A 13721-nucleotide genomic window follows, 5' to 3' on the forward strand; every position below is an offset into this window, starting at 1 on the left:
TATTATGCCCCGAATGAATTTAAATTCAATTTATGCCTTATAAGGGCATTTTGGTCATTTAAAAAGGTTATAAAAGAATTAAATTTGAAATCTGAGTTACAGGTCTGATTTATACAGTAAATATACTTAATTTGACATATTATAACAGTAGGGTATGGCCCATTTATGAAACTTATCATTTAAAATCAAACTATGCACCTTAGGGGTATTTCGGTAATTTCACAAGGGCTTAAACGGTCAAAACTGGAAACCTGAGTTCAAAAACTTATACTTAATGTTATTTTATAAAAATATGCTAAATACATCAGTAGGTATAATCCTTATACGTTTATTATGGTTATAGTACATACTATGTGTTAAAAACGCTTAAAAAGGCGATTTAGAGCCGTTTCCGGGTTTTCAAAAGAAAGCTGATATTTTTACATTTCCAGAATGCTCAAAATAACTTATTTAACAAATAAAATCAGTAGAAAAAAAGGTCTGGGGTCAAAAAGATTTATAAAACTCATTTTATGGCCAAAAAGGTCAAAACCGGAATTAACCGAATTAAACTTAGAGACCTATGATACGATCAGCCAAAACTTAAATAAAAATCTTCAAAAATCCCAAAATATTATATAACATCAGTTGGTAAAAAGTTTGGTATCAAAAAGTGGGCTTAAATAGGTTATACGCTAATTACGCCGTTTATTTAACATAAAGCTTTAGATTTACGATATCGGGCATAACTCTAAATCTGGACCTCCAACTGATATCAAATTTTCAGTGCAAGTTTATAAATTAGTAATAAAGCTTTTTACTCTTTCACTTTTCCAAATATCACGTTTTATAGCAAAAAGGGCAAAATAGTCATATTTAAGCATAAACCGGTAACATGCATATGAACCGGACAAGTGTTGAACCAAGTCTTAAAATCTCAGAGAGTTGCACATAAATAAAAATGATCCAAAATAAGCTCTAATGCAGATCTCAAACATGCATGCACGGATCCGAATCGAGAGTCAAAGAAAAAGTCATTTTATAAGACTTTCGGTTACGATCCGGGTTTATACTAAAAATTGTCGAGTTGATCATGATAAAACATATTCTTACATTCATTATAAAGTTATTTTGATGATCAAACTGATTGCATGTAATCTACATTACTATTTATGCTATATTTTGCAAAAACACGTTCTGTTGACTTTTTAAGAACAACTTTGACTCGACAATAATCATGCTTAGAGTGAGAATCAGAAAATACCCTTTTGAGGGTTTGTTTCCCACATAAATACCAACTTGTAGGTACTTTCAATTTGAGAAATGACTGAGCTATTTTCGTTTAATCAAAAAGTCAAACTATAGTTACGACGGATTGACTTTCGGCTAATAATCTAAGCTAGAACGAATTAGAGGAGGTTATGAATACTTACAAGAGTCCTAATGAAGCTTAGAGATCACTATGAAGCAGCCTTGTCGACCAGAAAGCTCCAGAATAGCTCTTGTGAATTTTTGAAAGTTCAAGTGTTCTTGGTTACTACCACAAGACCCTAATTATGAAGACTTTGATCTGCTTTTAAGTTGATTCAGGTGTTGTGAGAGGGTTACAGGTGTCCTATCATGCATGTAAGTTGATTGGTGAGGTTGGGAGGTGATGGAAGCTGGCTTCCACTCGCAAAAACGGACCCAAACACTGCTGTTCGCGAAATTCTGGTGCTGGGCGTGGGTCGCGGCCCGCTTAAGGGTGCGCGGGCCGCCTGGGGCTTGCAGACCCACCAAACTTGTTTAACATTTGCGATTTGGTCCCTGGTCTTTGCATACGAGGTTTTTGCCACCTATTTTTGTTCATTAGACTTTCAAACTTGATTTTTAAGGACCTTGGGACATTTACCAACATGGTAAAGTCCTCGGTTAACTTTGCGCTCACCCGAAAAGTCATGAAATTCGACGTTGACGCTTTTAACCCTTCATGTACGGTTTTGGTCATAACTTTCTCATACGATAACGAAACTTCATGAAATTTTTACCACATATTCTAGTGAGTATATTTTATCATTACAAAGCTTCGGGTCTGCCAAAAGATCACTCAGAGGTATAAATTCAACATGTTGACACTTTTAGTCCCTGTAGTTTGTAATTCCTCACTTTCTTATATTTTCCGCTTCGTATGATCCATGATTCATCCGTTTAGGGTTATAAACACCATGTAGGGTTATTGTAGAGTCTATTTATCCATTGTTGACACTTTGGACCCTTATATTCCATAGTTTTCACTGTTTGTTAACTTTAGTCCCTCTAAAGTATGTTTTCTCATGTTCAAAGCCCATGACACGTGTCGATGCATTATTGGACATAAATTTTCGAGGTGTTACACGACGTGCTACCATAATAGGCTTTCTGTTGCACAGGTAGTGGATTGCCGTACAAATCTGTGGTTGGTAGAACAACCGTTGGTCTTGAGGACGGTGGAAGTGGATTTCCATACAGATCTGTTGGTCCGGTAGATCGAACAGGTAATGGATTTCCGAACATATCAGTTGCTATGATAGGTCATTGGCTTTGTTGTTGTGGAACTCGTTGTAGTGGATTTCCATACAAGTCTGTGGTTGGAGCTGGCTTTGTTGGGACAAGTATTGGATTTCCATACAAATTTGTGCTAGAGACAAAGGCCGTTTGAATTGGAGCATGTGTAGCAGGTTTTGCAGCAATGCTAGGAGCTCCATAATACATATCCGGATTCTGTGGCACTGGAACCCTTTTAGCCTTTAGGATTTCTTCCTGATCTTTGTTCCCCAACATCTGAACGAAATCATTGATTGTGGTTGTAGTCAATGTTCCGTTATACTTCAAGATTTCCAGAAATTCGTTCCATTGTGGTGGCAACGCATCTGCAAGCTTTTTGACAACCTCTGCTGGAGTTGTTGTTACTGAATGAAGACTCAGTTCAGTTAACAAGTGAAAGAATCGACTTGTCATTTCTTTCAATGACTCCCCTTGCATATGCATGAATCCGTCAAACTCTTTCTTGAGTAGATCGTGTCTGAGTTTGCGTGATGCTTCATTTCCTTCACCTCTTGTCTTCAAAGCATCCCATAATAACTTTGTCGTCTTGAAGCTAACGAACTGATGATAGATGTCTTTGTTTAACGCTTGAGAAAGAATCGAAAACGCCTTCTTTTCTAAGTCATAGATCTTCTTATCATCCGGAGAAAGATCTGCATAAGACGCGACAGTTGACGCAGCAACATCAAGAGCTTGATCGAAGTCTGTAATGAATCGTAACCACAACTCCGTGTTTTGCCCAAGAATATACGTGTGAAATCTGTCGTGCCATCCTGCATACTCATTCATGTGCATCAGCTTCGGACGGCGGTTATTGCTTCCCGTTTCATTTTTGCTCAAGAGTATGCTTTGAATACTCTGGCTTTGATTCGAAACAAAAGCCCATTGACTAGTTGACACTTGAGGTTGTGGAGGAGGTTCGGCCCAAAATGGAGATAAACCGGTGCTACCATCCGTATTTGGTTTGAGATTCGCCCATTCTGAAGTCATATTGAATATATCTTGATGAGTACCTGTTTACAAGTTTCAAAACAAAGGGTTATCAAAGAAATAAAATGCTTCTGTTGAAAATTGAAAAGATATGTGACGAAAATAAAGGGGTTTCGTTGCTCTGAAATTGTTAGACGAAATCAAGTGGTTTTCGTCAGGATCAACACAAGTGATTTCATTGGATCAACACAAGTGATTTCGTAATCAGGTGATTTCGTTGAATGATGTTTGACGAAATCAGACTTGGATTTCGTCCAGCATAAGTGTTTTCGTTGAGAAGGGATTTCGGCCAAGACAAGTTGGTTTTCGTTGATAAGGGATTTCGGCCAAGACAGTCAGATGTGATTTCGACCAGAATGATTTTGTCCAACATATTTCATCCAGCTTGATATTTTTGACTAAAGTGATTTCGTTGACAAATGATAGACAACAAGATATTTATCAAACAAATAATACTTTATCCTTTCAAATCTTTTTGTTTATCTTCTGACACAAAGCCTTCCAATGGCCAATTTTGTCAAACCCTTATCCTTACACATCCAACAACGTTTCATCATTTGAATGACACAATTTTCAAACAATTGTTTTTATAATCAACAACATCACAATAATTCAAAAATAAATATCAAACACAGATATTATCAAGAACAAAAACAAGAACGACTTGAAGATATGATGATCTTGATGAGTTTTCCGGTTACAAGAAAATTTCCAAACAACAAATTTTGCACTAAAGTTTAGTAAAAACCAAATCTCAACATGTGTAAATGTATTTTAACAGTAGTTTTATAAAAACTAATAGCAAAATACAAGGATTTTCAAGATTTTAACATGTTTTTCCAGAAAATAAATGAACTTAAAGATCAAAACTCAAGAAAAACACATTAAAAACTTAATAAAAATCATGAACACAAACTTGGTTTTAACTAGGAATCGAGCCAATGCTCTGATACCAATTGTAGGTCCACCCGGAGGATCGAGTAACCTCTATTCCCTGTTTTCCGACAAACCCGAGAGTGCGGAATCCAAACGGGTAAGTTAAACCAAGTTACGAACACGAACACAAAGATTCAACGATTAATACTCCATTGTATTAATGCGTATGAAACGGTTACAAAACAATGTTTACAAGATGCTCTCATAAACTCTCAGTGTGTGTGTTTACAGTGTTCGCTCCGAAATCTATTCAGACTTCTCTATTTGTGCTCTACCTGTTTCTGTCTGAAGTCTGGGTATATATAGTGAAGACATGACGAAAACAAGAGGCCCACGAAATCCCATCAACGAAACCAAAGTATTGGACGAAATCCAAGGGATTTCGCCACACAAGGTGATTTCGTCCCATGTGTTTTCATCACAAGGTGTTTTCACCACTAAAGGGATTTCGCCAAACAATGTCTTGGGATTTCGTCCACTTCATGTTGGGCCTGGGCTGGGATTTCACCACTTCATCATGTTGGACTTCTACTTGTGTTAGGGCTTCATCATGGATTGGACTAAACAAACTAACAGACAACATAAACATAAGTTATACTAAATGCATACTGCACACACGCAGTAGCAATTACATCGAACTATTACAAAGTAAAACGCATACCGAGTCAAGACAGGAGGTTGTCTTGACTACGGCCTTCACTTCGTAACCGAGTCGAACCGAGCCGAGTCGTATCCACAAAATATGTATCAACAGTCGTTTAGAGGCCAAACCCAAACGGCAACCATACTTTTCCCAAATATTAAACATAAAGTTAACCTTAACAAACTTGTTAGTTTATCCTTTTTAACAAATTTCATAGTTTTTATTAAATATAAGATAAAATATGATTTTTAGATTTATATAAATTGAAAGATGAATTCTTACTAAATTGTTAGAATTGATAATTTAACTTATAATAATATCAATTTGTTATTTATCTTGCCTTCTTATTTCTCTTAGACTTTTTGTTATAGATATAATGTTTTAGGACTAGGTTATAAATATATGTGGTTAAAGGATTTGTAGAATTAGTATATGTTACAATATAAAAAAAAACGATGACATAAATATTTTTTAAGGTGATATTTTAAATATGTCACTTTAGTTATCTAGTTACAAACATCTATTTAATAGTTATGTTAGTATTAATATATATAGTTTTAGTTTAGCCAAAAGCCCTAAGTTGTAGGATTTATTTTAGAGTTTTTGATGATCATTGTTTAGTATTTTTTTCTTGTTAATTATTTCTTTAGGGTAGCAGTTTTCTTTTGGAGTTTTTCCGTCAACACTCGTGCGGTTTACGTAAGGATCAAACAAAACAAAAAATAAAACTATAAGTGGATCTATTTCTTTCTCTCATTTTTGTCACTAAACATTTTTGGGGTGTATCACGTGTCTATGTTTCATATGTTTCATATTCAAATCAACAACATGCGAAATCAATGTGTTACAATGTGTTTCATATATTTGTATCTATTGTTTGATGTACATGTATCAACTTGTTACTCGTTTTGTGTCTATTGTTTCTAACGTGGATCCACTGGCTGACCAGTTTCCCACGACCATGAGTTGAACTAGGTATCGCCTACATCATTTAGATTCGCTCTCCAGAGCTTGAATCTTATTTGTGTCTATTGTTTCATTATCGCATATCATTTTTGATTGTGGTTATTGTTGGTTCGTTATGGATATATTATTTACACTTGAGGTTGCAAGTTAATCTATTTAAAAAATAATAAAGCAAAAATGTTTTATGTAAACTTAGATTTTTTTCACCAACTTTATGTTGACCTAAAAACTATTTTTACACGTGATAAAAGCAACCAAGTGTGACCGAGTTGAAGATGAAAATTGGATTTTATTATGTGTTTTATGACTTTGGAATTTTGTATGGATTATTTAAGATTTCTCATATGTGTGACATTTTAATTTAGACATGTTTTAAACATTTAAACTTATAATAGTTGTCATGAGCTATGGACAATCTTCATACTTAGACCAATAATCCGTTGCGGGTCGGAATGTGATATAACTCTTCTAAAGATGAGAATGTCTTTTACTTTCAACTTAAAAAATAGTCATACGTCTAAAGATGAATATGTCTTTTGCTTTCAACTCAAAAAATAGTTATACCTTTACTTTTTCGGACCAATAAAGAAAGGGATATCATTGGAATTCTCTCTTCTATATTCTCCTTTTGCCTCACTTTCACTTTTCGGAACAATAAAGAAAGGGATCAAAATCATTTGAATTTTCTCTTATATATTCACCTTTTGCCTCACTTGAAGTATATCTCCGTTCTTTTCTGTTCACTTTGAAATATATATCCTCATATTCCTCCCATTCTTAAGTTTCAAACCATAAGAGAATAATGGTGGTGATACAACATGACCATCTCTTAACTCTTATAGATTTAAATCCAAAATATCCACACGATGAACAAGTATATGATGATGAGAAAGATTTGATTAGCATTCAAGCCTTTCAATGTTCATGTGGTCGGTGCAATAAAAAAATCACCTATTTCCACAGGTATTATTATAAGTGCGATCAATGTGACTACTCACTCCACAAGTTATGTTCAGAACTTCCCACCACACTAAAACATGCATCCCATCTAGAACATACTCTTTCCCTCTTTCAAAATGAACCACGACAGAAGTGTCATGTGTGTGAATGTACTATTTGGGATCAACAACTTCGTTATTACTGTTCTCCATGTATGCTAAACATATGTTTAGCTTGTGGTACGAATGAGGTACACCACCGTACTATTTATCACCCTAGCCACAAACATCCATTAGTTCCTACAAGTAGGCCGATTTTGGTAGCATGTGACGCTTGTGGGGATGAACATAAAGGGGTATTTTATCAATGTATCACATGTTTTCTATTTTTCATCCACGAGGACTGTGTTTTTGGTCCGAAAAGGTTGCTAATTCAACATGGTACATGTGATAAATTTTTTCATACTCATCCTCTTATCCTCACCTACGGATTTCCAAGAGTAGATCAACAAGCTAAATTTTATCCTAAATGTAGGGTATGCGACAAATCCTTTTCTGGTTATGAAAATCTTTGGGTCTATAAATGTGAAAAATGCAGATATTATACTCATTTTGGGTGTGCATATTTAAGAAGCAAGAAATCCCAAGAAGGTAAATCTAATTCTTACTACATAACTATTAGGATGAAATAATTATTGCAAGACAATGTTTGATATTATATCCTTATTCCTTTGTATACTATTTAAGTTAGTTTTTAGGTCGTCATTTAATTTATCCATAAATCCCCCTTTCACTTCTATCATCCATTTACTATTATAGGCAAAAGATCAAATACTAATACCATTATCATACAAAACATATGAATAGGATAAAAAGGTTAAAAAAAAAACACCCATTTACTATTATAGGCAAAAGATCAAATACTAATACCATTATCATACAAAACGTATGAATAGGATAAAAAGGTTAAAAAAAAACACGGTAGTATTTTCGTAATTATTTACTTGTATAGTAATTATCAAAATTACCTAGGGTAATTTTGATCTTATATGGTAATTTTGTAAGATGATCTTGTAGGGTAATTTTGATCTTGTAGAGTATCATAATTACTCTATAAATGATATTTTATGGTAATTTTGATCTTGTAAGGCAATTTTGATCTTGTATGGTAATTTCGTAAAATGATCTTGTAGGGTAATTTTGATCTTGTAGAGTATCATAATTACTCTATAAATGATCTTTTATGGTAATTTTGATCTTGTAGGATAATTTTGTAGAGTATCATAATTTCTCTACAAATGATATTCTAGAGTAATTTTGAACTGTATGTTGTTTGATAAATTTGCAAAGTAATTTTGATGTACTTGTAAAGTAATTTTAATAATTACCCTATAAGATCAAAATTACCATACAAGATCATTTGTAGAGTTATTTTGATAATTACCCTACAAGCAAATAATTACAAAAATGTCACTGCGTTTTTTTATGGCTTTTGTACGTTTGTACGATAAGACTCTTTGTACCTTAACTTAACTCTAGTATCATATATGTTTCTTTTTCTAAATAAATTTCTTTTAACACCTTAATTCTACATTTGTTTTACACTTGTAAGGATTTGAACCCACAAGAACTAGAACACTAGGTAATTATCATATTAAGTCACCAACTTTAACCCTACTTGTTTGGTTGAACTTAATTTACATCCATTTTTTTTCGATTCCTTGTCCCATTTTTGGCCGGATGAACCAATCAAATTAGACAAGAATGTTTGAAAAACGCTTTTCTCTATTATAATAGACTTATATGATTTAATTAATCACTAAGCAAGTGTTTAAAGATAAAGTAAACTAAGAAATTAGAGTCTGTATGGGTGTAACACAATTAAATTTTATTTCTGTAATGTATAAATTGTTAAATTAATTGATAGAAGTGTTAATTATTTAATAACCATGTATCTTATGTACTATACATATCAACTGCCCGTTGTATAACCTCAGAAAAATATTAAATTTTCTTTCTGTAAGGTATAAATCGTTACATTAAGTAATATAAAATAGCACGTGTCGTTACATTAAGTAATATAAAATTGCACGTGTTTGTTTTATTTGGTGCAAATATTTGCATATATACGATTGAATTAAATGCAAAAAAGTATGTTATATTTTGATGCAAGTGATTACCAATTTTATGAAAGTCTTTCTTCTTTTAATATCTTATGATTAATATATAATTATTTAATAACCAAGTACTGTGTGTACTATATGTATCAGCTGCCAGTCGTATAACCCCAGAGAGATACGAAGATGATCATGATGTTCTTCGTCTTCCGGTCTCCGAACAAAACTACAACAAAGTCAGAGACTTCTTTTTCAAAGAAAGGAATTATGAGAGCAGCATTACTCATCATAGTCATCATCATCCGCTAATTCTTGTTGACGCACAATGCAATGACATTACAACAATGACTCAGAATGACGCACGATGCAATGCATGTTTGATACCAATCGAGAAGAAGATGACGTTTTACAAGTGCAAATTTAATGGCCAAGGATGCAACTTTCTTCTCCATGAGTGGTGCACCCGCTTGCCTCCTGAATTAAAAGGCCACGAATATCACCAAGAACACACCCTTCTTCTCTTGCCAAAAGCAGGTCATGAGTTCCTTTGGTTCTACTGTAGTGTCTGCGATGATCTTTGCAATGGGTTTGCTTACTCGTGTGTTGAATGTGATTGGAAAATTGATGTTTGGTGTGCATTCACACGTGAGAAAATCAAACATAAATCTCATCCAAATCACCTACTTTCAAGCCATTATGGGTATAATAGATCTGGTGAAGACGGCTATTGTCGTATGTGTTTGTCCGGTTTCATCGATAACAATGAAATTTCATTCAGTTGCGGACAGTGTGGGTTTCATCTACATCTTGGGTGTGCTTTGTTATTGCCCGAGACAATTAGGCACAGGTACGACAAGCACCCGCTGAGCCTAGCTTACTCCCCAGTTGAAAACCATGAGGGTGATTATTTCTGTGAAGTCTGCGAGGAGGAACTTAATCCTAATGCTTGTTTCTATCATTGCCATGAATGTGTCCAGTCCATACATACAACTTGTGCTCCGTTAATACCTCAAAGCAAACCATACCTTTATGGCGGCTTAAGGGTTCTTTGGAAGCGTGTAAAGATGGGAGGCATTTATAAAACTGAATATCACCCGCACCCTCTTTCATTTCTCATAGGGACAACAAGTGATGGTCAATGCACCAAGTGTGGTGAACGCTTCTATAACAATTATATCTTAAAGTGTTCAGAGTGTAAGTTTGTAATCCATGCAAGATGTTTAACATAGTAGTACCTCATTACTTGAGGTATCAATAAGAATTATCTATCTGTATTGCTGATAATTAATAAATCATGTTTATATATATATATATATATATATATATATATAGGGGACCGCTAGAATTAGAACCATCTCGAGTTGTAAGAACCGCGAGAACCACACCATCCGGGTCGCCGTTGACCAAGATTTTTTTTTTACAACTAGATGTATGTATTATAAACACATTCGTAAAAAAAAAAATTTAAACGCCGCGGCCGAGGGGGTAGTTTTTTACACCACAAGTTTGGTGTTTTTAATTTTTTTTTGTTTTTTTACACCAAACTTGTGGTGTAAAAAACTACCCCCTCGGCCGCGGCGTTTAAATTTTTTTTTATACAAATGTGTTTATAATACACACATCTAGCTGTAAAAAAAATCTTGGTCAACGGCGACCCGGATGGTGTGGTTCTCGCGGTTCTTACAACTCGAGGTGGTTCTCATTCTAGCGGCCCCCTATATATATAAATATAGTTTGTTTATCATTATTGACAGTGTTTTAACATTTATGATTCCTAATTCCTTTTATTGCATCAAACTGGTTGTTGTTGTTGTTTGTTGGTGACGAAGTAAGCTTATTAATTAGTCCGATGATCAGTTGGAATTTTTAATAAAAACGGAATTTGAATAGAATCTAATTATTATATCTTCTTCATCAAGATCTATGGTGTTAAAAATTAAAAATACTATACTGCAAATTTGAATCCTTTTTGACCTGAATGTTTGTTTGACTGTTCTAAACCAAATACTCCCGACACTTCGCTTTTGATTAATCTTAAAAGAACATTAATAAAACAAAGTTTGCATATTTCTGGTTTCAACTCCAAAGTTTGCATCCTTGTATATATTTTTTTTTTTTGGGAAACGAGGAATCACCGGCCAAGTAAAGAATGAAAGATCACAAAAAAGAACTAAACTAGACCCGGGACATAGGCCCAAGATCTACGTTATTTCCAAAAGAAAACATAAAATGGGCTAACCTATACAAACCAAACCCCCTAAGCCCATTTCTAAATCCTAGAGGCCAAGAGAGGCCCATTACATAAACCCAAACTCTACTACAAAAACTTAAAAACACAAAAAACCAGCTTAAAAACAAAAATCCCTACTCTATACTATACACATTATGATCATGCTCAACTTTCTACGATTCACGTTTCCGCCCAAGCAAATTCTTCAATAAACAATATCCAAGCCCAAACGAAAACATTCAGCCCCATGTAACAATCTGACTCCAATCTTGACCAACAAAACTCTTCATAGCCCACTTCATAATGACCCATATATCATTACCAATCAATTCATTCTTCCACTCACTACTAGAAAAAACACCTTTTTGACATGCATTGCGTGTCATAAAATGGTCTTTATGACACGCAAATGCGAGTCGTTGATTGAGGAGTCATAAAATTAACATGACATACATTTGTGTGTCATGTTTTTATGACACACATTTAATGACACGCATTCATGACACACATTTAACGACACACATTTAATGACACGCATTCATGACACACATTCATGACACTCATTTTATGACACACGTTCATGACAAGCATTTATGACACATACGTATGACATTCATTTACGCGTGTCATGTTTTTAATTGTATAAATTTTTTTATAAAATTACTAATTTGCCATGGATACATGTATAATAACAAAAACAATAAATATTTTTCATAAAACAAATACACACACACACATACATATATATATACCAAAACAATCCATTACATAATCATTTGCCAAGTATACTACAAATATTTTAACGTTAACAAAAAAAGAATTGTTTGTCAATACATCATCAACACCTAAAATACGATATATAACTTAAAAATAGAGTTAACCGCATAAGTCGACCAATCTTCACGAATGCCATCCATATCCACAGCAGAGTATTCTTCTACTCATTTCCCAACCTGAGACAACAATTAAATAAAATAAATCTTAAAAATCAGAATTTAATCCTAATATATGAATTTAAGTATTTGTTTTGATATATAAGTACATATTTCTCTAATATACAGACTAAAAAAACTTAGACCTCATGGATATTCGATACATAAAACAAAAAAAAATATTCACACTATCATGAGAAACAACTAAATAAAATAGTAAAATTTAGATTAAATGAAATGATACATAAATTAAATAACATATATATTTTCAATAATACAAATACAAAGTAATTATAAAAATATATATCCAACTAATTAAGTTAAAACGAATGTAGAGTATAAATAAAACAAAACTTTAAAAAGTGTTAAAAAACTAATTACTAAACTTGAAGGGTCTATTAACCATTTAAAGACTATGGCTAGTAGTCTACTGTGATATCTCGAAGATCATGAAAAGAAACAAATATAATAAAGTATATATGTTAGATTAATACATGTTTTTCACTTTCGTTTTCAGACTTTACACACGGTCTGGCCGCCGGCTCACAATCGGGAAAAAAAAAACATGTTACTATTTTAGGCTGTATCTTCACTCTTCTGTTTCAAATCTAAATACCTTAAGATACAGAATTTCAAGTGTCAAACTAAGAAAAAGTTTTCGGTTCCGGTTAACATACTGCTTAGTCGCCGATGGTTGAGGGGTAGCCCGGGCTACCCCTCCCTCCTCCATAGATCCGCCCCAGGGCGTGTTGCTGGTAACCAATACTCCTCTAAATTAGATTATATGGATAAAACTAAAGCAATTAACATTAACAATGAGTATAATAAAGAACCCTTAAGAAGTAGCAAAAGTAAAACATACATGTTCTTGCTGCTCTAGAATCTTCAAAATCTTTGCAACCTAGAACCACCTCCATTGCCAAAGATTAGTTTATAGGGATGGACATTGGAGAGGAAAACACATATAATCAAATGGGGGTTGACAGAAGTGAGCCGATTAGGTTAGGGAAGCAGGGAGGGAAGTTAATCTCGTGTGTTTGGGAAATCCAAAATTTCAAATATTTGGGTCGGAGGAGTGAGCGGGAACTAATCTGTAATTATAAATCTTAATTACAAATAAATTAAAATTTAAATATTGTTTTTAAATCTGTAATTATAAATCTTAATTACAAATAAATTAAAATTTAAAGTATTGTTTTTAAGTACGATGATTTGAAATATGTATACAAATTAACAAATATTTAAATATACATATAAATTCATAGAAGGTAAAATTAAAACTAAAATGATTAGTAACCCTTTTACTTTTTATAAAAAAAAAATATAATTTAGAAGTGTTATGGTAGAGAATTAAAAAAACGAATCATAATTAATAATAATTGATCATATGGGTAAAGTTAGGGATGAGCTTGGTATCGATATCGGAAC

The 13721-nt window shown here is 33.4% G+C and overlaps 1 protein-coding gene and 1 long non-coding RNA gene across 2 annotated transcripts; one reads left to right on the forward strand and one right to left on the reverse strand.

Moving 5' to 3' along the window:
- Window positions 1-6804: 6804 nt before the first annotated feature.
- On the forward strand, window positions 6805-10438 carry LOC110894061. Its single transcript, XM_022141226.2, has 2 exons — window positions 6805-7665; window positions 9285-10438. The coding sequence occupies exons 1-2, from the start codon at window positions 6879-6881 to the stop codon at window positions 10358-10360; spliced, it is 1863 nt and encodes a 620-aa protein (XP_021996918.1). The 5' UTR covers window positions 6805-6878; the 3' UTR covers window positions 10361-10438.
- A 1660-nt stretch (window positions 10439-12098) lies between these two features.
- Window positions 12099-13327, reverse strand: LOC110896383. Its single transcript, XR_002567872.2, has 3 exons — window positions 13156-13327; window positions 12971-13045; window positions 12099-12314 (listed from the first exon to the last, which is right to left on the reverse strand). It is a non-coding gene; the product is annotated as an uncharacterized LOC110896383 (long non-coding RNA).
- Window positions 13328-13721: the final 394 nt, after the last annotated feature.

This window comes from Helianthus annuus, chromosome 12 (genome assembly GCF_002127325.2).
Source record: "Helianthus annuus cultivar XRQ/B chromosome 12, HanXRQr2.0-SUNRISE, whole genome shotgun sequence".
NCBI lineage: Eukaryota > Viridiplantae > Streptophyta > Magnoliopsida > Asterales > Asteraceae > Helianthus > Helianthus annuus.

Coding starts and splice junctions, on each gene's coding strand:
- LOC110894061 (XM_022141226.2), top strand. CDS start 6,879: ATGGTGGTGATACAACATGACCATCTCTTAACTCTTATAGATTTAAAT. Junction 7,666..9,284: donor AAGCAAGAAATCCCAAGAAG/GTAAATCTAATT, acceptor TATATGTATCAG/CTGCCAGTCGTATAACCCCA.